The sequence below is a fragment of the Talpa occidentalis genome, unplaced genomic scaffold, assembly GCF_014898055.3.
Source record: "Talpa occidentalis isolate TD23 unplaced genomic scaffold, MPIMG_talOcc4v2.1 talOcc4.3, whole genome shotgun sequence".
Lineage (NCBI taxonomy): Eukaryota > Metazoa > Chordata > Mammalia > Eulipotyphla > Talpidae > Talpa > Talpa occidentalis.
In genome coordinates, this window is record NW_023603184.1 from 3,058,755 (window position 1) to 3,082,406 (window position 23,652).

The following is a 23,652-nucleotide window of genomic DNA, read 5'->3' on the forward strand; positions in this document are numbered from 1 at the left end:
ACATGTTGTCTGAGTAAAAAGGATGCATGTGTTCTTTAATATATTTCCATATGATGTTACTTTTCTGGAAAATTATAGATACATAGAAATTTCTTTCACATCCTTAAAAATGATCATTAAGAAAGGTGTCAGCAATGGAGTTAAACATCCTGCAATTTATACTTTTCAATAGCCTTGTCCTTTCCTCTTACATTTTTAAATATTTAGTAAACATGTATTTGATGTCAGAAATGAACAAAATGATGGGATTTGACTTAATTATTTTTATAACAATATATATCATAGATACCATTGCACAGATGAAGAAACTGGACATTGAAAATTATCAATGCAGAGAAGTAATAGTCAGGAAATGCAGTTATATTTATAGGGAAAATAGCATTGGTCTCTGAAAGGACAGAGATTCTGTTGTTTGTCCTGAGTGAGAGTTATAAAGGAACTTACTTTAAAATATTTCATTCTGGAACTTAAAAAACATTTATCCAAAGAAGAAAAGCAAATGGCCAACAGGCATATGAAAAAATGTTCAACATCCTTTATAATCAGGGAAATGCAAATTAAAAGCACATTGAGTTACCACCTTATACCAGTAAGAATGGCACATATCAAAAAAAAGAAGCACTAACAAATGTTGGCGAGGATGTGGTGAAAAAGCACCTCTCCTGCATTGCTGGTGGGAGTGCAAACTGGTCCAACCACTATGGAAAACTGTCTTGAGTTTCCTCAGTCTACTAAATATGGAGCTACCATATAACCCGGCAATTCCACTACTAGGGATCTACCCAAAGGACACAGAAACACTGATTCAAAAGACCACCTGTACCCCTATGTTTATTGCAGCTTTATTTACAATAGGTAAAACCTGAAAACAACCCAAATGCTCAAAAATAGATGACTGGATCAAGAAATGGGGCATATATACCCAATGGAATATTATTGAGCAATCAAAAAAGATAAACTCATGCTATTTGCAGCAATGTGCATGGAATTAGAAAGAATTATGCTCAGTGAAATAAGCCAGAAGGAAAAAGAAAAATATTGGATAGTTTCACATATAGCAGGAATATAGGGGAACGAAATTAAGACATCAGTGTAAAAAAATATTAACAGTTCAAAACACAACAAAGCAAAAATGGACAATTATAAATCAAAGACACACTGCAGGGGAGGAAGGAGAAGGATCAGAGCGAGGGCGGGAGGAGCACAGAGGACTGAGGTGATGGTGCACGGGTGCATTGGTGAAGGAAAACCAATGGAGACTACATCTGAGGGGGTGAGGGGAAGCAAATATTGTTTAAAAATGAACAATGTTGTAAAAAATTAAAAAAAAAATAAAATAAAATATTTCATTCTGTATACCTTTGATTTCTTTGGGTATCCTATTTAATGAAAAAAAAAAGTTTAAAACAACCAAACAATGAGAGTCTCAGATTTTGGGTCTACTGCCAGTGAGCATCCCAGTGTACCAAAATACTGATGTTAGCACCATTCAGAAATGCTCCCTTGCATCAAATCAGCATTTTGTATGGTTTAACGATGAACTAATAATACGCATTTTGATGATTTATAGAAAAGATGGACAAGACTAAAATAATATCATAGAATCAATATTCTTACAGTGAGAGATCTTATATTGATATTTCCCTGAAAGATAATCCAGTACCTCTTGGGTAATTCAGTATCATTCAAACACTCAGGCATGAAAATGAAAACAAGAATTGAGCGCCATGGGCCTCCCTGGTGGCACAAGGGGTTGAGAACCATGCTGTGGGAAAATCCGCAGCTTCTGCAGCACAAGGTCGATCCTTGGTCAGGCAGGGAGCAACCCACATGGCACAGCAGCCCTCTCCTGTCTCACCCGCTACTCCCCTCAGCAGTGTATTTCAATCCACCTGTTCTGTTCCCCACTCTGTCTCTGGTGAATCTTCTCACTTCCCGCATCTCTGGCTTGTTCCCCAGCTCTTGTATGCATAAATAGATAAATCTTAAAAATAAGAATTGAGACTTGGTAATTCACACAAATGAGACTAAATACCACAAGCAATCATTTACAGATAGAAAAGGACTGATTTCTTTTTATTCCTTCCCTAGGTATATAGGATATGCTTCTTTGAACTGAGTCGTCACCCTTTATCCTGACAATGTGCACGCCATCTATTCAATTCTGAAATGGAATATGTAAATTGTGGATGGAAAGCTAAGAAAATAATGAATCTTTCATGAACTGCCAGGAAGAGTGAGCTCTCACATCTCTGTCCTTCAATAGTTGCTCTTCCTCCTTGCTCTCAAGTTAACTCTCACCTCCTCTCTTTGTCATCTCTACCTGACTTCCAACTCAAGAGAGGCCAAGTCCAGAAATGGATTATAGAATTTCGGCCCAGATCATAGCTTGCTATCTCTCCTGGTTTCCAACTGCCTTGGTGTCTCCCCACTGCATTCCATCAGGCTCAGGCTGCAACCTTGCATTGCCCATGACTGTGTCGCTTCTCTGCTCACCCACAGGGATGAGTTCCCTACACCTCCTAACACCCTTCATGGTAACTACTACAGGGCAAGCAACCTTAGCAGTTACCACACAAAGACTTTCCTTCATTATCCCCAATGCTTATAACTACTTACATGCTTTTTTCCTGTTTTTATTATTGTATCCCCAGAATTATCCAAAATCTCTATTTGGTCACATCTTTATTTTAAGATTTTTTTCCCAACTTCATTCCATGAACTCCAGTCAAGCTGTTTCCTATGCACGTCTTGTAGTTCTCCAATTTGTATGCGGCTTCCCTCCAATGGGAACAGTCTTCTGTTTAACATGTACTCTCTTTTCAAAGCTGATCTCAAGCATATGTTCTCCACAAAAACTTATCCTATCTCTTAGCCAAAAATAATATTCTCTCAACTATTTAAGATATTCTGTGTCCTGCCTTTTGATATTTAATTTTGATTTGCATTTTCTCTCCTCACAGATTACTTCGTTTACTTTTTTTTTTATTTCATATATATTTTACATCATTCTTCCTTTTTTGCACAATGCATGCTTTCTCCTTTCAGCTAAAATTCCCACCCTGTAAAATTCTTACCACCCATTCACCCTTGCACCATTACCATAGTCCCTTGTGCTCTTCCTGCCAATTTTGATACCTCTCCTCTCCTCCCCTACAGAGTATCTCTGATTTATAGTTGCCTGTTAATTTTGTTTTTAAATTTATTATAATTATTTTTTTCCTGAATCCTTATTTGGTTCCCCTACATTCTTCGTATAAGTAAAGCCATCTGATATTTTTCTTTTTCTTTCTGGCTTATTTCACTGAGCATAATCCCTTAGAGCCTCATCCATGTTGCTGTAAATGGCATGAGTTTATCTTTTTTGATTGCTGAATAGTATTCCATTGTGTATCTATACCACATTTTCTTGATCAAGTCAAACTATTTCCTTTTCAGGAGACGGAGTGTTAGGACATAAATGTGTGTTTGGCATTAGGTTCTCAGCACACATTTGCTCAAGGAATATCAATGGACAAACAGGAACTTGGAGAAAAAAACCTAACCTCTGACTGCCTGTCTTGTACTGTCTTCCAATCTTTCCATTGCTCTCTAAACAAGTCTTCTAAGCTTCTTCTAGCCTAATATTTCCAGAAAACACTGTAGTGTAGTGTACCCGTATAATGAATGTTCATTAACTAATTATATTCTTTCAGTAATCTTAGTTATGGTAGATTTTAATAACTATAAATTCCTGTGTAAATGGACAGAATTCCTTCAATTACGTATTTCAACCATAACTATTTCTTAATTAGTTAGTTTACAATCACATGTTGAACAAAATATTTTATCAAATTCTCCTACTTATTTACTTGACAGATATTTTTTTGTATAGTAGGTATTGTGCTACAGGCTGGAAACTGAATCCTAGAGAGAACTTCGGCGAATAGAAAATAGATCTTAGTTCAATGTATACTATTTCTCACTTTTTCGTATAATGTCATTAGGTTTTGTCAAGAAAGTTTATGGAACTTTGAGAAAAGAAGACAAATGATGATAGAAATTTTAAAAAACTTTCTCTCATAGAATTCTTTAGGACTAGATTGAAACTTCCTATGATGTGTTCTCAAATCCCACAAGACACCCCACATGATATATACACAGATGTGTGTGCACACTGCATTTGCATACTTGAAAAAACAATGGCAATAAAAACCCTAGACCAAAGAAAACTATGAAAACTTGTCAAAACTAATTTCTGTGGCAAGAATAATTTTCCCTTTATATTGCACAGGTTTTCATGGTTCCAGGGTAAATAAAAAAAAATTATATTTGTGAAATAGTCCAACAGCAGCAGCATTAAAACCAGGATGCCTGAGATTAAAGACAAACACTAATGTCAAACTTTTTTTCTGGATTTTGTGGGATAAGAGTTTACAATCAAGAAACTCTATATGGAAGTAATGCAATTCTCATGCAGAGAAAAGACAAGTGCCTGGCAGATGGGACTGTCTAGACAAAAGGGAACCAAAACACAGAGCTGATTATGGGTTATGTAATTCACTAGACACAGGGGTATTCAATAATTAAAATAACTGTGTTTTCTTCAGGCAGAAAGTTAAAATAATTCATAGAGCAACTGTGGTCTGCTGGATTTCATTCTCCCCTTGATAGTTACAGGGAATACATGTTAAATGTGTAACTTTTCTGACATTGCTTATTTTATTATGAGTTATGCTTATGAAGTACATAAGGGAGAGTTCTACTTTATTTGTATACAAATTTGTGCCAGTTTGTTGGCCAATAAAGAAATAAAAAGAAAAAATAATATAGCAAAAAAATATCTCTTGTTCAGTAATAGCACCAAAACCAGGGAAGGGATTACAAGTATTTCTGCTCTTTTGCTGAATCTGCAAAATCTTCATGAATAATTAGTCCCTTCCATTTCCCTGCCTCCAAAGTATGTTACTGAAACTCCATTATTTCTTCTAGTGTAGTGACTTCTGAGATTAGCAGGTTAGACTGGACCAATCAGGGAGATTCCAATAAAAAGTGAGAAAGTCAAATTTTATTTTGAGGACAACAGGTTTCCATATCCTGTCTGGACAGAGAAATAAGGTGATTAGAGGTGTGGGTGAGAGATGTGGATTCTTCAAATCCATTCAGTCACACCTAGAAACTGTTGAACCTTTTAACAATCTGAATCATAGTAACATGTTTTTTTTAACTTGAATAATGCCAGAGGTCATTTAATCCAATTCCCCTAAGAAAACTTAACATTCTTTCTATAATATCTCAAATGAGAAAAGCCCTGGGGACCAAAGATTGAAGGAATAACAAGCATTACTTTATTTACTTGAATTGTGAACATGCCGTTTGAGACCACTGTGTAGGCTAGAGGTGGGGGTTGGCGGGGCCAACAGGTTTCATCAGAGACAGAGTGGGGAGCAGAACAGGCAGATCTACTGAAATACATTGCTGAGGGGAGCAGCAAGCAAGACAGGAGAGGTCTGCTGCGCTCTGTTGGTCAGCTCCCTGGCTGGGGCTGGGACTCCTGCTGCACTGGCTGTGGACAGCTTCACAGTGCTGAGACTTAATCCCTTGTGCTAACAAGGAGGCCCTGGTGCCCATTTGCTGGTTTTTTACATAATTTATGGCTTTCATCTCCACATTTCTCTGGGAGATGACAGAATTTAGCGATAGACAATCGAGGTATGAAACACTGAGATTTCTTTATATTTGTTCTGACTTCCAGCAAGTAGAATATAAATGTAGATACAGGGCACAAAGAATAAAATCGAAACCATTACATGAGAACTGCAGGTGGAGAGAGCTTTGCACCACCCTGTAGAGGAGTGCGTCCTCAGATTATATAATATGAGTATGTAAGAAACTACTAGGACCAGGAAAACCACAGCCACCCCCATCCCTGAATTTGCAATCATTAAGATATTAACAACAGAAATAGTTTTTTGCACATGAATTTCAACACCAGCTTCACATCACTCAGAAAGGCAAATGGAGACTCACAAGCAGGAGAGCAATAGCATGCAAAACACCCACACTCCAGGCCATGACAATCAGAAGGTTACATCTGTGCGGGTTCATGATCATGATGTAGTGCAGGGGCTTGACTATGGCCCTGTAGCAGTCAAAAGTCATGGACACCAAGATGAATATTTCGACAACTGCCAATAAATGAGCAGTGAAGAGCTGGGTCATGCAGTTGTTATAGGAGATGTTTTTTCTTCCTGCAGCTAGGTCCCGGATTAGCCTGGGGATCACGGTGGAGGTGTAGCAGAGGTCCATGAGGGAAAGGTGGCAGAGGAAGTAGTATGTGGGCTGTTGGATTAGATGGCTGCAAGTGATAGTGAATAGGATGATGAAGACATCAAGACAGTCAGGTAATAAAGCAGGAACAAAAGCAGGAAAACAAGCTATATTTGCTTATTTTCCCAAACACCCATTAAAAACAAATTCTGTGACATTGTTCTGATTTTACATGAGGTTGAGTTCAATCCAGAAACACAACAGAAACTTAAGTTATCCGAAATTACACAATACATCCGTAATAGATTTTACATTTTGGAGAAATTTATATATTTAAAAATTGTAGATCATACAGAATTTATTACAGACTTGATCTTTTAAATCATTTTTAGATTAAGGTACTGTGATATATCAAATGATATTTAGTAAGATATTTAATATAATAATATTAAATATCAGCACCAGGCTTTATGCCTGGTACTACTATAAACATTTTGCAGCCATTTAAATTATTACAAGCCAAATGGATTAATCTGATACACATTTTACATACAGGGAAACACCAAAATATAAAGTTCTGTTAATTATACAAATTCACTAAGGTTTAAGCAGCAATTTGAGAAACAAAATTGTATCTGAAACAAATCCATGTTCTTGAATGCTAGGTAACCTTACATACTATATGAAATCCCAGCTCTTATCTATTTCTTTTTTTATTTAAATATTTTATTTTATATAATTCTTACATCTTTTTTCATCTTTGCACAATGTATGCATTTTCATTTTGGTTATATTCCCCATGACATTGTGTCTCTCTTAATCTCTGCCATTGACTGTCTATGTAAAGTTGAAGAGGTTTCAAATTTTGTCTGTACTACATGTAATTTAGTTACAAAACCCAGTCACATACCAACCTTCCATATATCAAATAGATCTATTTATTCTTTAAGTGAACAAAAATCAAGATTTTCATTGTAACAGCCTTAATTAGTTGATAATAGTTTCAGTCACTGGCCTTCTTGGTAGATTTGGTCAAATCAAATCACAGAGAAATTGAAAGCAGGAAACTAAAGTTACAACACTGGGCATCTGATTTTAAAAACACAGGCCATTAGTACACGAAATAAAAAATTGCACCTTTTACCTATATATTCCAAAGACATATAGGTTTCTGTTGAAAAGTTAGAAATACTTTGGAGAGCCAGCTGTTCCTACTGACTAATTGAAGAACCCACTGTAACTAAACAATGACTTACTTATTTAAACATGAATTTAGAACAGTGCTACCATTTTAATTTTGGATATCTAGGTGCAGAGAGTTCACATGTTGAAACCATCACTTTTTCCAATACAGCGAAACCATACATTCCCTAAAAGACTTTTTTAATTTCAAAGAATTGAGTTTTCTTTGTTAATAGTACCAGTAAATGATTAATACAGTTCAGAGGACACATCCCTCATCTATAATCATGAAGGTCAGTGTCCAGTCTCACATGTCCTGTTAATTTTTTATTCTTAGCACTGCACAGCTCACTGTCTCTGAGCCTGTTTCTTTAACTGTCAAGTAGAACTAATAATGTTGAATCTGTTTGCTTCATTCCCAGAAAAAGGTAAATGAAGATCATGTGAAAATATAAACTCTAAATCATTTAAAAACTTGTCAGGTTATAGGACAGTACTCCCAAAAATGGTAAGGACAGTAACTGAGTACTGTGTAAGAAAATAAATAGCAGCATTCTTATCAGTTGATTGGTTTTATCTGTCAATTTTACTGACCAAGAGATGTGTTGAAGAACTCATAGAAGATGTAAATTAAGTACGGGGAAGAAACATAACTGTTGGTATAAGTTTGATCTGGGTTATAGTGTTCTGCAAAATAATTTGTTATCTATAGTGATACTAACCAATTCTCATCTTTAATTATGTGGAAGAAACTCCTCAATTAAAGAACATAAAGGAACCTAAGGACAACATTTCATTAAAATGTGGGGGGAAAAAACTATACAAAGAGTACCAATATAGTAGGAAGTACAACTTTTGGTTTACGTTGTTTCCTGAACATCATCATGAACATTCAGTTCAGTGTCTCTGCTTACAAAGATAAGCAGATTCATTAGATCTGACCCAGTAAGCACCAATTATAAGAAAAAAAAATGTAAACAATAAAATCTCCTTAAAATTTAATTTTATGTATTACCAAATCATGGGATTACAGGTTGAAACTTCTACAAGGGTATGCTTTCACACCCTGTCCACCATCACTATGCCACCATGTTCCATTTGACCCCTTCCTTCCCTTACTCCCACACCAACATCCTCAATGTCTGGTCAGAACTGGTCAAAATAAGCCAGAGCTGATCAGAAACAGTGGGAGCTGGTTTAAACTGGTCAATATAAGTCAAATTCAGAACCAAAGCAGCTGGAACTAGCCACTACTGGTAAGAACTGGTCAACCAGCCTGAGCCGCCAAGGATGGTTGGAACTTATTGCAGGTAAACTGAAGTAGTTAGATCTGGATGGAAGCAGTCAGAATAGGTCAGAACCAGTCAGAAATCATCAGAGGCAGTAAGGACTAGTTGAAGTGCCCCGAAGATTTGGAGCCAGTGGGAATCAGTAGAAAATGGTCAGGACCAGTCAGAACCAGTCGAAGCCTGTCTGAACAGGAAGAGACCAGGCTGTCCTGATCAAGACTGCTTGGAAACAGTGGGAACTGGTCAGGATTGGTCCAAATGGGTCAGACTTGGTCAGAACTGAACCAAAAGAGCCAGAGTTGGTCAGATCCAGTGAAAGCCAGCATATACCAGTTGGATCAGGAATACACTAACCTTCTGGGTATTTTCTTCTATATCGCACATAAATTAGACCACCTGGTATTTGTCTTCCTCCTTCTGATATATTTCTTAAATTTTTCAATCTTCCACTCCTCAGATGTCACCATTTCTAAAATGGAAAGTTGATCCCTGCTTTAGGAAAACTAGGGGAATTAAAGTTCAGGTAATAACCAGGAGGCTCTCATCTGTTCAGTTTCCAAGTGTAGGGAATACAATTCCCCACTCAAAAATGGGTGTTTCTCAAACCTGTCTCTCCAGAATACCTGCTTCTAAGACAAAGCCTTTCAATGATAATTAATTCCAGGGAGAAAAAGCAGCAACTATAAGATAAGGTCCCTGAATCTTAACAAAAATCCCTTTAAATATCCATGCAAGCCAACGAGTAAATGAGCTTTGCTGATCACATCTCCAGAAAAGGACTAATCATGGGCGACATGACACATGTGAGAGTATTTTCTCCACACTTTCTGCTTTTTGCTTGTAGGAACAGAGTCATCTGTAGAAGATCATCTTTCTATTATGTTTCAAATGAATCCCTTCTAAATGCATATCCCAGGTGTTCTATGAAACATTAAGATCCTACAATTGAGGAAAGGACTGATACTCACAAAAACACGTAGCTAGATTTATTGTATAATGGCTCAACTGAGTAGTCTCTTTTTGAGTGTCATATCTTTCATACTGAAAGTTACTTATTCCAAGACGATGTCAGTTTGAAGATTGCATTGTTCTGAACATCCCCAAACATCATTAAGGGAAGCTAGGTCTGTAAGGTAAGCTTTTTTTTTCCGTTAGATTTATTTATTTATGCATTCAAGAGCTGGGGTACAGGCCAGAGATGCAGGAGGGTGAGAGGATTCACCAGAGACAGAGTGGGGAACAGAACAGGCAGATTGACCTAAGTACACTGCTGAGGGATTTGGCAGGAAAGTCAGGGGAGGTCTTCTGCACCATGTGGGTAGCTCCCCAGCCTGCCAGGGATAGAACCTGTGCTGCAGAGACTGTGGATTGCTTCATAGTGCGGTGCTTAACCCTTGCACCACCATCGAGGCCCCCTGTTAAGGTAAGCTTTTCAATAGTGCTAATGCTTATTAAAGATTGTTATTTCTCATATATGATCAGCATCACATTTCCAGACTTCTCAAACATGGTATTTGCACATTCAACCTCACCCCTTTCTTCCAAAGATAGGTAAATAGCATCAAAGTCACCTGGCAGTTGAAAAATCTAAGACTCCTAGAGATTAATTATAGTACGCAGCTCTCCAACACCAGACACAAAGGGGACATCTCTTTTAACAATCAAGTTTCATCATGAGAATGGAACACAAATTAAATACGATTACACATAGAAAAGATGTAAGTATGAATACTGACATCAGCTTTCAGCTGTTTAGTGAAAGCACAAACAGAGTTCTCTTCCTTGAATTAATTGCTGTGGATAATATGATTCTTTAATGCAAAATTGGAAATGATGCCTCAAGAACTCCTTGCTTAGTGAAATGTCTCTCTGTATTATTGATCAAAATTCCAATTCTTCCCGTCTCCTAAGTACATTCACAAAAATAATGAAAGTCCTATGTGTGTCCACAGGAGGGTAGAGGGTATGCTCATATTCATTTCCATAACTAATTTCCATAAAGCTTATATGTCTTTATTAGTATTCCTGACCTATATATGAAGAAACAAATAGGTAGATTGTCAGCAACATACCCACATTAGAGAAGTTGCAAGTGGAAGGACCAGAAATCTAGTATTGACATTTTTTTTTTAATTAATAAATTTTATTTTTATATTCCCCATACAATTGCAATCCCCCCTTATCCACTATGGAACTCATTTCAAAATTTTATGAAAGAGTTTTGCGATTCATATTTTTGAAGATTTACATATGGAAAACTGGGTTTGAGGGAACAAACCTCAGTAAATTTTATATAGTATTCTAGTTGATGTATGGGAATTGAAGCATATCTCTGTGTGTGTGTGTGTGTGTGTGTGTGTGTGCTGATGAAATTGTCTTATATCACTTGCATGTGAAGTAATACTATTCATTAAAATCATTATAGTCCTATTAAATGTTGCTTAGTAGTTCAACATTGTTAATTATAACAGTAATGGCATAGGAAAGAATCTAGAGATAAAAAAGCTAAATATAATCTGACCTAATATTGACTCTGTGCTTAATTAGCTTGATCTTAGACATTTTCATAACCTCTCTATTCTTTTATTTATTTTTTAAAGATTTATTTATTTATGCATATAAGAACTGGGGTACAGGCTAGAGGTATGGGAGGGTGAGAGGATTCACCAGAGACAGAGTGGGGGCAAAACAGGCAAATGGACTGAAAACACTGGTGAGGGGAGCAGTAGGTGAGACAGGAGAGGTCTGCCTTCCCATGTGGGTATTTCCCTGGCTGGCCAGGGATTGAACCCATACTGCAGAGGCTGTGGATAGCTTCACATTGCTGCACTCAACCCCCTGCGCCACCAGGGAGGCCCTATTATTTTATTTTATATTGTGCAAAGTAAGTAAAACAGGATGATGGAAATCATATCATATACTTGTAGTGGTGATTAAATCAATAAATATCTAAAAAAAGCACAACTATTATTTATATTGATTTACTATTCTCAACATAAATTTTTGAGACTTCTTTCCTGCAAAGTAAAATAATAACAACATAGGTTCAATCAGTATTAAATGGATCAACAGGTGCATAAAGCTTGCTAGTTTGAACAGAGCAATTAATTGTTAAAAGAATAATTATTAACGATTATAAAATTCTTCGGTTTATACAATAAGCATTTTGAATGTTTCCAAAGCAACTCCTGTGTACTTTCACCAGTGTCCTATTATATAGCGTGATAACTCTTTGAAATCTCCTACTATGCTTCCTATGTCTATCTTCTACTCCTTGCTGAACTTCAGCCTACTTGATCCAAAACACACAAAGATCATATAGAGTAATAGCCAAGACTCTCCTTCCTTGGTTTTGCTTTATCCTTTACTCCTATTCTCAATTACCTTCCATGATTCCCCATTTCCTAACAATAAAGGGAAATATCTTTGTTTTGCACTCTCTGTCTCTACATCATTGTTCTACCTCTTCTCTCCACCTTAGCTGCCAGTATGTCTGTACATTCTAATTCGATACTTTCAGTCATTTGAGCTGATTTGGTAAACATACATGGCTTCCTTATATATGTGTTCAAAAAACTCAAGTATACGGCTGTGACAGAATCTTTATCAGGAGGTCACTTGATTATTCTTCAAGAACCAAAAACAGTTTTTTAGCAAAAAATAAAGCCCTCAGAGGAATTCACAATTCAATAAAACCTGAAGCATTTAGTATTTACTAGAATGGCTAAATTTGATAAATTTTTGGTTGTATAAATAAAAAAGTGATTTTTTTTCCAGGTCTGAATTAAGCATTATATGAAATACATGGATATTATGAGAAACGTGACAGAGTTTGTTCTACTGGGACTCACAGGGAATCCAAAGATGCAGAAAATTGTATTTGTTGTGTTTTTTCTCATCTACATCTTCACTGTGGTAGGGAATTTGCTTGTTGTGATTACTATTGTTAGCAGCCCATTATTTGGGTCCCCTATGTACTTTTTCCTGGCCCATCTCTCCTTCATTGATTCCTGCTATTGCTCTATCAATACCCCTAAACTTTTCACAGATGCACTCTATGAAAAGAAGACCATATCATTCAAAGGATGCATGAGCCAAATATTTTGGGAACATTTCATCGGTGGTAGTGAGATTATCCTGCTCACTGTAATGGCCTTTGACCGCTATGTGGCCATCTGCAAGCCCTTACACTATACAACTATCATGAACGCACGGGTGTGTGGCCTCCTAGTGGGAGTGGTGTGGATGGGAGGCCTTCTTCACTCAACCATACAGATTTTCTTCATCTTCAGACTGCCCTTCTGTGGTCCTAATATCATCAATCATTTTTCCTGTGATCTAAGTCCTTTGCTCAATCTGGCCTGCACTGATACCCATACTCTAGGACTCTTTGTTTCTGCCAACAGTGGCTTCATCTGCCTGCTAAACTTCCTCCTCTTGATGATCTCCTATGTGAGTATTCTACGTTCCCTGAAGAACCACACCATGGAGGCAAGGCGCAAAGCCCTCTCCACCTGTGTCTCCCACATCACAGTAGTTGTCTTATTCTTTGTGCCTTGCATATTTATATATATGAGACCTGCTGTTATTTTACCCATTGATAAGGCAGTTACTGTATTCTATACTGCAATAACTCCCATGTTAAATCCCTTAATCTACACCTTGAGAAATGCACAGATGAAAGAAGCCATTAAGAAACTGTGTAGTAAGAAAGCTATTTCAGATGACAAATAAGCGTGGCTTAAGGGCCTACATTGATGCAACTGGAGAAAGGATCACAAGGACATTTGGTTAATCTCAGCAAAGAATGCTTGTGAAATAAAGAAAATTAAGTTAACTGCCATGTGTCATAAACAGGTGCATGGAAATGGGGAAAAGGTAGCCATGCCACTCTTTGCATATTGGGAAAAATCTGTCAAATTGGAATTTCATTATATTACCTCCTCCATGTATATGAAAGCATAGTTTTCCCTTCAAATATAATAATAAAATGTATTGATTTCAAGCAATAATCTGTATTGTAATCTAAAGATTTAGGCACTGCTATTACCCCATTTAAGAGAGGAAACTGATGACAGGTGAAAACATCAAGTAGATAGATTGAAGAATAACGACTTCTCAGACCATATGGTCAACTGTGTGTGACACTTTCAAGCAATGATGATAGTAAAGTAAGTTAATTAAAATAGTTATGATTTATTGAGGCACAGATGCTGAACATATTATAATATTTACTTCATTTCTCTCTGAATTATAATATTCTTAATCTGCTCAATTTTCTGTATGATAATTAATTTATTATGTTGCCTCTAATATTATGACATCTAAGAGTGTCTTAACAATGTGTCATTGAAGCACTGTGGTTTAACTAACAATATATAATACCACCTTTCCAAATTTCTTGTAGTTTTGGAACTTTTTTATTGTTCACATCATCACCTTAGGCTTCTCACCTATTAGAAAGAGTGATAACTCAAATTAAAGAAAATTTTGTGGTCAGACATGAATTTCTATTTATTAAAAAGTAATACTCCATTGATTTTTGATACATGTCTGCTTGGTAAAAAAACGGTGATAGGTTTTTGTTGGTGTGGATGGATGGAGGAGGATTGAACTCTAATGGTGTCAGTGAGAACAGAGAATGTAGTGGACATAGTCCTATGCAATTTAATCTCTCTTCAAGGTCCAGTGCATACAGGGCCCAGATGTAGATGTTAATCATCTCAGCTATTAACAACTCAAACTCTCAACCTCCTCTTGACATTTCTACCTGAGAAAATGAAAGGTGTCTTATCTTGGTATGATGCTACCATCCCAGATCTACCAGCAAGCAAAGACTGACTGACATGGGGGGAAAAGAGACTGGTCCTCTAACATCCAGGTGGACCCAGCTCTGTATTACAGATCTCTCAGTTCCAGGCTAAATCCAGTTGTTATTTGGGACCACATTTGCCCCACCATAGTCAGAGTCCCTAAATCCCTTCTCATTGTAAAGAACTTTGATGAAAATTCTCACCCCATGGTCTGTACCTAGGCAACCAATAATGATATGGAGAAATATAGAAAGGTATAAAAACCATTTAAGAGTTATAAGAACAGAACTTAATGTAGGATAAAGATTAGGGAAATTAGAGTTATGAATAAAATGCAGATTTTGATGGATCACTGGGTGTAGAGGAAACTGAGAAAATGCAATACAAAGAAGACACATGGCAGGTGATTATTCCATCATAAAGGAGCAGCATTTTGTCCTGATGGCATAGACACTCTGCAAACAGCTTTGCCATAGTCAGGACCCATGATGCTGTCAAGTAGTGGTAAAGATAGCACCATGTTCTGTGACCCTACAGGTCCCACTAGCAAAATATTTGCTTTCTATTCTCACAAACTTATGACTTCCTGAACTAGAGGCCTTAGTTCCAAAGGGAGGATGCTTCTACAGGGAGACAAAACAAAGTTATATTCAATAGATGTTAAGACCATACCACCCAATCACTTCAGTGTCCTCAAGCCATTGGATCAATAGGCAAAGAAAGAAGTTACTGTGTTGACTTGAATGATTGACCCTGATACTGAGGGGAAATTGGACTGTACTTTACAATGGAGGTAAGGAAAAATATGCCTGGAATACAGAAGATCCCTTAGGATCTTTCTTATTACCCTGTGTTACGATTGATATCAATGACAATATGCCATGTCAGTGGGACAATAGTAGAAATATCTTGGAATATTATCTTCCCTTCTATGAATACTCAATTCTTTCCAACCTCCTTCCACAAATCATATTATTTTCCCTTACACTTGCTTTCTGTCTAATAAGATTTGCAAAGAGAAATGAATTAATATTACTTGCCTGAAATCTTAGTACAACCAGATATAGAAAATATACATGATTCATTCCACAGTGAGGAAATCAAGGAGGGTATCCTGTATTTGTTATTATTTGAGATTTTGAAAAATAAAAATCTTCACAAACCACCTGTTAATATTCAATAGAGAATGACAAGCACCACGGACAAGTAAAGTACAGATAGATATTCTCCCAAATACAGCGGTCTAGTGTAACTCAATCAGGGAGCGGTGGGTGTTTAAGGGCAGTGTTTACTGAAAACAACTTCTCAAGGTGGCCCCTGAAATAAAACACTAAAATATAGAGTCATCCTCATCTATTCCCCAGTTTTTCCTGTCTGTTTTCTATTTAGTATTATTCTGTTACTATCCTTACACTAACTTGTTCTATATGAACTATTGTTGATTTGCAATTTTAGCCCATTTAACTAATTTTTTTGAAATGTTGAAGTAAAAATTGTTATTAGGAATATGCAGTTTTGTCTCCTGATCAGTACAACTCATTTTGTGTACCAAAACCTGATAAAATGGGAAATTGGGGAACAGTGGACATATGTCATCCACAGACCACAAATAACTTTGAGCCAATATTAGGAGGATATGAAAAGTGTGAATCCTCTCACTGCATCTCTAAAAAGCTGATTCATGAAAATAAAAAAAAAAAACATTGTTTTAAAATATTCTCAATGGCATTCTTCAAAGAAATAGAACAATTATTGATGAAATTCATATGGAATCACCAAAAACCCCGAATAGCCAAAGCTCTACTGAAAAAAAAAGAAGGAAATGGAGGCATCACACTCCCAGACTTCAAACTATACTACAAAGCCATAATCATCAAAACTGCATGGTATTGGAACAAGAACAGACATACAGACCAATGGAATCGAATAGAAAATCCAGAAATAAACCCACAGATTTATGGTCAACTAATCTTGACAAAGGAGCAAAGGCTATGCATTGGAGCAAAGAAAGTTTGTTCAATAAATGGTGCTGGGAAAACTGGTCGCTACATGCAAAAGAATGAAGCTTGACCACTACCTCACACCATACACAAAAATCAACTCAAAATGGATTAAAGAACTAGACATAAGACCTGAAACCATAAAATACATAGAAGGAAATATAGGCGAAACACTACGGGATTTGCACATCAAAGACATCTTTACAGACACATCACCCAAAGCAGTGATAGTGAAGAGAAAGATAAACAGCTGGGACTACATCAAATTAAAGAGCTTCTGCACAGCAAAAGAGACAATAACAAAAACAAAGAGAAACCCCACCAACTGGGAGAACATTTTTGCACCCAACACTAATGATAAAGGACTGATCACAAAAATCTGCAAAGAGCTGATGAGACTCAGCAACAACAAAGAAAATAATCCAGTCAAAAAATGGGCAGAAGAGCTAAAAAGAAACTTCTCTGAAGAGGAAATGCAAATGGCCAACAGACATATGAAAAAATGTTCAACATCACTTGTCATCAGGGAAATGCAAATCAAAACTACCATGAGATACCATCTCACACCAGTGAGAATGGCACATATTAAAAAAACTAGCAACAACAAATGTTGGCGAGGATGTGGAGAAAAAGGAACTCTTGTGCACTGTTGGTGGGAGTGCAAACTGGTCCAACCACTATGGAGAGCTGTGTGGAGATTTCTGGACCTACTAAACATAGAGCTTCCATATGATCCAGCAATTCCACTCCTAGGTATTTACCCAAAGGACACAGAAACATCAATTCCAAAGAGCACCTGCACTCCTATGTTTATAGCAGCACTGTTTACAATAGCTAAGCTTTGGAAACAACCCAAATGCCCCAAAATAGATGACTGGATCAAGAAGATGTGGTACATATATACCATGGAATATTACTCAGCATTCAAAAGATAAACACATGCAATTTGCAGCAACATGGATGGCACTGGAAGGGATCATGCTCAGCGAAATAAGCCAAAAAGAAAAAGAAAAATACCGGATGGTCTCACTCATAGCAGGAATCTAGAAAACTTAAATAAGGGACCAGGAAAATGAATATAAGAAAGTGAAAATCAAAATCAACAAAAACTATGAACCAGAGACACTTTTGGGGGGTGGGGAGGGAGGATTGGGTCAGAATGGGGCGTTTGCAATTGTATGGGGGAATATAAAAATAAAATTTAATATTTAAAAAAAAAAATTAAAAAAAAAAAAAAATACTAATTATATGGGACTCACTTTCCAACATTTTAAAGTGTGTGATTCAAAACAACTTCTCCAGTTGTATAACTATTCTATCTAGCTAATCAGAAGTTATTTAGAATTAGTCAATTTTATCTTTTTAACTCAGAAAATAACGTTTTAATGTTTTTTATTGCATACAATAGACAGACAATCCCAGTAAGTGTAGTTATGAATGTGTTTTATTATCAGAGTTAGTAGAGCAATGAGATAAATAACTTTATTACATTTTCAGGGGTAGTAGAGAATATTCAATCTGAAAACACAGTGTTCTCATTCCAGGTAAATAAATAAATAGACACATCTGCTTGATTTCTATAAGCAAAAATATGTAATATTATTACAGAAGTGATAAGGATATCTTCCAAGATGAAGAAAGAAATATCTTTATCATGAGGTAATCACTGAAGGTCACCAAGAGAATGTTCTAAGCAATGCTGCCCTAATGTTCCCAAGAGGCTGAAGTAGCTGAGCAGCATTCCAAAGAAAAAAGAGAGGACAAGAACAGTTTGGATATTCTACACCTAATTGTTTTTAAGTCCTTGGTCACTGGATTAATTCTATGAACAGATTTCAGTAAATATATTCAGTAGATAATTTTCCATTGCACATTACACATACCCTGACTAGACCCATTCTTTAATAAATGCTTGTTTGAGAAGCATAATCTCCATTCTCTAGATTGTCTGGTGTAATAGAATACGAATACATTAAAATCCCTCTTTCAAGAATCACAAGAAACTCTAAAATATGCTGGAGGAAACAGCCAAAGCATAAATAAGCTTTGCTGATCATACCTCCAGAAAGAACTAATCATGGGCAATGTGACACATGTGAGTATTTCCTCCACACTTTCTGCTTTTCACTGTGGGAACAGAGTCACCTGTAGAAGATCATCTTTCTATTGTGTTTCAAATGAATACCTTCTAAATGCATATGCCAGGTGTTCTATGAAACATTAAGATTCTATGAATGAGGAAAGGACTGAGACTTATAAAAACAAGTGTAGCAAGCATTTATTGTATAATGTCTCAACTAAATATTCTCTTTTGAGAGTCACATCTTTCATATTGAAGGTTATTTATTCCAAGACGATGTCAGTTTGAAGATGGCATTATTCTGAACATCCCCAATCATCATTGAGGGAAGCTAGGACTGTAAGGTAAGTATTCAAAAGTGCTCATGCTTATTAAAGATTGTTTTTTCTCATATGTGAGCAGTATCATGTTTCCAGATTTCTCAAATACGGTAATAATGCATTTCAACCTCTCCCATTCTTCCAAAAATCGGTAACATCAACCTCATCTGACATGAAAAACCAAAGACTTCTTGAGATTAATTATAGGTTGTCACCCTCTAACATCAAACAATGTGTTTTGCAAGGAGACATCCCCTTAACAATCAAGGTACAACAAGAGAATGAAAAATGTATTAAATACAATTATACATAGGAAGTTGTAAGTATGAATACTACACTGACATCAACTGTCAGCTGTATACAGAAAACAAAAAAGAGTTTCCTTTCTTGGATCAATTGCTGTGGATAATATGAATGTCCATGGAATCTTTAAGAAAAATTGAAGGTAAGGCCTCATAAGCTCCTTAGAGTGAAAGTTCTCTGTGTATTATTGATCAAAATGCCAATTCTTCCCATCTCCTAAGAGCATACACAAAAATGATGACAGTCTTGTGTGTGTCTAGAGCAGTGTGGTGGATATGTTCACAAACATTCCCATAACTAAATTCCATAAAACTTATGTAGCTTTATTAGAATTCCTACTTTAGATAAGGAAATAAATAGGTCGGTGTCAACAATGTACCTCCATAAAAGAAGTTGCAAGAGGAAGGACCAGAAATCTATCCTAGATGTTTGCTTTTATAATACTCTTAACCACAATGGTATTCATTCTCAACTTTTTACAGAAGATTTTCAACTCATGGTTTGGACGAGAATTCACTTTGGAGAGCTGGGTTTGGAAAAGAAATAAATACTTTTCATTAAATATTATACATTGTTGTACTTGATATATGGGATTTCAAACATGCCATTGTACGTGTGTTTGCTCATAAAATTTCTTCATACCCTCTTGCATCTGAAGTTGTAATAAAATAATGATAATATTTCTTATCATATTAAAAAGAGATTACAAGTTTAACATTGGACAATAATAACAAAGTAGTGTATGAGAATGCATTTGGAGGTAAACTATATACGTATAATCTGACTGAACCTTGAATCTGTCCTTAACTAGCTTGATCTTGGACAGGATTCTTAACTTTTCTATGCTTTTATCTCATAATGTGTAAAATAAGTAAAAAAAAGTGATGGAAATCATATCCTAAATTTGTAGTGAGTACTAAAATAGGAAATGTCTAAAAATCCACTTAGAAAAATCAAATATATGTATTGATTTAATATTATCATTGCTGTTAATATTATCCACCTAAAACTCCGAGACTCATTTCTTTTCTACAAAGGAGATTTAATACCAACAACATAGGTTGGATCAGTGTTGGAAGAATCAATATGTGTATAAAGCTTTCTACTTTAAACATAGCAATTAATCATTAAGAGAATAATTACTAGTTATTGTAAAGTTCTTGCATTTATACAAGAAGAACTTTGCATGTTTTCATAGAAACTCCTGTGTACTTTCTGCACATTCCCATCGCAGTGTCCTACTACATTGCATGCTAACTCTTGAATAATCTCCTACTAGGCTTCCTATGTCTGTCTTCTACTCCTTACTGAACTTCAGCCTACTTCACCTAAGACATGCAAAGATCTTACAGAGTTATAGCCAAGACTCCCCTTCTTCAATTTTTGCTTTATACTTTCCTCATATTTTCAATTACCTTCCTTTTATTTCCCATTTCCTAAGGAGGAGGGGAAATCCCTTTGTTTTGCTTTTATTCTCTACATCCTTGTCCTATATGTCTCTCCATTGTAGCTGCTAGTATGTGTGTACATTCTAGTTCAAGAAAGACTTTCAGTCATTTAAGCAGATTTGGTGAACATACATGACTTTCTATGTGTTTACAAAGTACCCTAAGTCTCAGGAATTAATATTCATAATCAGTGAAATCACTTGAATAATCTTCAAAAAACAGAAACTGTTTTCTCTCCAAAAAAGAAACTCTCAGACTAATTCACAGTTAATAGAGTCAGACACTTAATATTTATTAAAACGGCTAAATTTGGTAGATTCAATGTTGTATCATAGAAAATGTGAAATTTCTTTTCAGGTCTGAATTAAGTATCACATGAAACCCATGGCGATTATGAACAACGTCACAGAGTTTGTTCTACTGGGACTCCCAGGGAATCCAAAGATGCAGAGAATTGTATTTGTTGCATTTTTCTCATCTATGTCGTCACTGTGGTAGGAAATTTGCTTGTTGTGATTACTATTGCTAGCAGCCCATTATTTGGTTCCCCTATGTACTTTTTCCTGGCCCATCTCTCCTTCATTGATACCTGCTATTGCTCTATCAATACCCCTAAACTTATCGCAGATTCACTCTATGAAAAGAAGACTATATCGTTCAAAGGATGCATGACCCAAATATTTTGGGAACATTCCATCGGTGGTAGTGAGATTATCCTGCTCACTGTAATGGCCTTTGACTGCTATGTGGCCATCTGCAAGCCCTTGCACTATACAACTATCATGAATGCACGGGTGTTTGGCCTGCTAGTAGCAGTGGCATGGATGGGAGGCCTTCTCCACTCAACCATACAGATCCTCTTCACATACCGACTACCCTTTTGTGGTCCTAATGTCATAGATCACTTTATGTGTGATCTGATTCCTTTGCTCAATCTGGCCTGTGTGGATACCTGCATGCTGGGACACTTCGTTGCTGCCAAAAGTGGGTTCCTTTGTGTGTTGAACTTCCTCTTTTTGATGGTCTCCTATGTGATTATTTTGTGCTCCCTAAAGAACCATAGAGCAGGGGCAAGGAAGAAAGCCCTCTCTACCAGTGGCTCCCACATCACAGTAGTTGTATTATTCTATGTGCCTTGTATATTTATATATATGCGGCCTGCTGTTAGTTTCCCCATTGATAAGGCAGTTCCTGTATTCTACATTGCAATAACTCCCATGTTAAATCCCTTAATCTATACCTTGAGAAATGCACAGATGAAAGATGCCATTAAGAAGCTGTGTAGTAAGAAAGCTATTTCAGATGACAAATAAGTGTGGCTTGAGACCCACATTGACAGAACTGAAGAAAGGGTCAGAAGTACATTCGGTTAATCTCAGCAAAGAATGCTTGTGGAATAAAGAAAATAAAGTTAACTACCATGTGTCATAGATTGTGCACTGAATGGAGCATGAACAGGTGTATGGATATGGGGAAAAGCTAGCCCATGACACTCCGCATATTGGGAAATTTCTGTCAAATTGGGATTTCAATATACTAGGTCATCCATGTATATGAAAGCATAGTATTCCCTTCAAATATAATAAATAATAAAGTGTATTGATTTCAAGCAATAATCTTTATTGTAATCTAAAGATTTGGGCACTGCTATTACCCTTTTTAAGAGAGGAAACTGATGACAGGTGAAAGCATTGAGTAAATAGATTGAAGAATAACGATTCTCAGACCATATGATTAACTGTATGTGACACTTTCAAGCAATGATAATAGAAAAGTAAGTTAATTAAAATAGTTATGATTTATTGAGGTACAGACTGCTGAGCATACTATAACATTTACTTCATACCATCTGAATTATAATTTTCTTAATCTGCTCAATTTTCTGTATGATAATTAATTTATTATGGTGCCTCTAATATTATGACATCTAAGTGTGTCACAACAATGGGTCATTGAACCACTGTGGTTTAACTAACAATTATTACACCACCTTTCCAAAATATTTTTCGAATCATCACTTTAGGCTGCTCACATATCAGGAAGAGTGATGACTCAAATTAAAGAAAATTTTATCGTCAGACATGAATTTCTATTTATTAAAAAGAAATACTCCATTGATTTTTGATACATGTCTGCTTGGTAAAAAAAGTTGATAGGTTTTTTGGTGTGGATGGATGGAGGAGGATTGAACTCTAATGGTGTCAGGGAGAATACAGAATGTAGTGGACATAGTCCTGTCCAATTTAATCTCTCTTCAAGGTCCAGTGTATGCAGGGCCCAGCTATAGATGCTAAGCATCTCAGCTGTTAACAGCTCAAACTCTCAACCTCCTCAAAATTTCTACTTGAGAAAATGAAATGTGTCTCATCTTGGGTATGATGCTACCATCCCAGGTCTACCGCGAGCAAAGACTGACTGACATGGGAGTAAAAGAGACTGGTCCTCTAACATCGAGGTGGACCTATTTCTGTAGTACAACATGTGATACAGAATTCTCTTAGGTCCAGGCTACATTTTCAGGGGTAGTAGAGAATATTCAATATGAAAACACACTGCATATGCTTTGGGTTGGAGTTTTGAAGAACATATCCTGAGAATTAACAATTTTCCAGTGTTCTCATTCCAGGAAAAAAAAAAGTAAATTAAGCACATCCACTCTTTTCTATAAGCAAACATATATAATATTATTACAGAAGTGATAAGGATATCTTCCAAGATGAAGAGAGAGAATTTTCTCTATCATGAGGTAATTGCTGAAGGTCACAAGGAGAATGTTTCTAAGCAATGCTGCCCTAATGCTCCCAAGAGGCTGAAGCAGTTAGGTGGCATTCCAAGGACAAAAGAGAGGAGAAGAACAATTTTTATATTCTACACCTAATTATTTTTAAGTACTTGTTAAAAGGGATGACTTCCATTACAGATGTCAGTTGATACCTTTACTATTCTTTATGTGTTCCCATTGTATCTT

The 23,652-nt window shown here is 36.3% G+C and overlaps 1 protein-coding gene, 1 long non-coding RNA gene and 2 pseudogenes across 2 annotated transcripts; 3 read left to right on the forward strand and 1 right to left on the reverse strand.

Annotated features, from left to right (window-relative positions):
- Window positions 1-5,672: 5,672 nt before the first annotated feature.
- On the reverse strand, window positions 5,673-6,483 carry LOC119254277 (olfactory receptor 4P4-like; annotated as a pseudogene).
- A 6,041-nt stretch (window positions 6,484-12,524) lies between these two features.
- Window positions 12,525-13,454, forward strand: LOC119254453 (olfactory receptor 4C46-like). Its single transcript, XM_037521554.1, has one exon. It carries the CDS (start codon window positions 12,525-12,527, stop codon window positions 13,452-13,454), a length of 930 nt encoding a protein of 309 aa, XP_037377451.1.
- Window positions 13,455-15,004: 1,550 nt separating this feature from the next.
- Window positions 15,005-21,053, forward strand: LOC129146529 (uncharacterized). The gene is made up of 3 exons (XR_008553391.1): window positions 15,005-15,326; window positions 18,872-18,957; window positions 21,042-21,053. It is a non-coding gene; the product is annotated as an uncharacterized LOC129146529 (long non-coding RNA).
- A 14-nt stretch (window positions 21,054-21,067) lies between these two features.
- Window positions 21,068-21,997, forward strand: LOC119254455 (olfactory receptor 4C46-like; annotated as a pseudogene).
- Window positions 21,998-23,652: the final 1,655 nt, after the last annotated feature.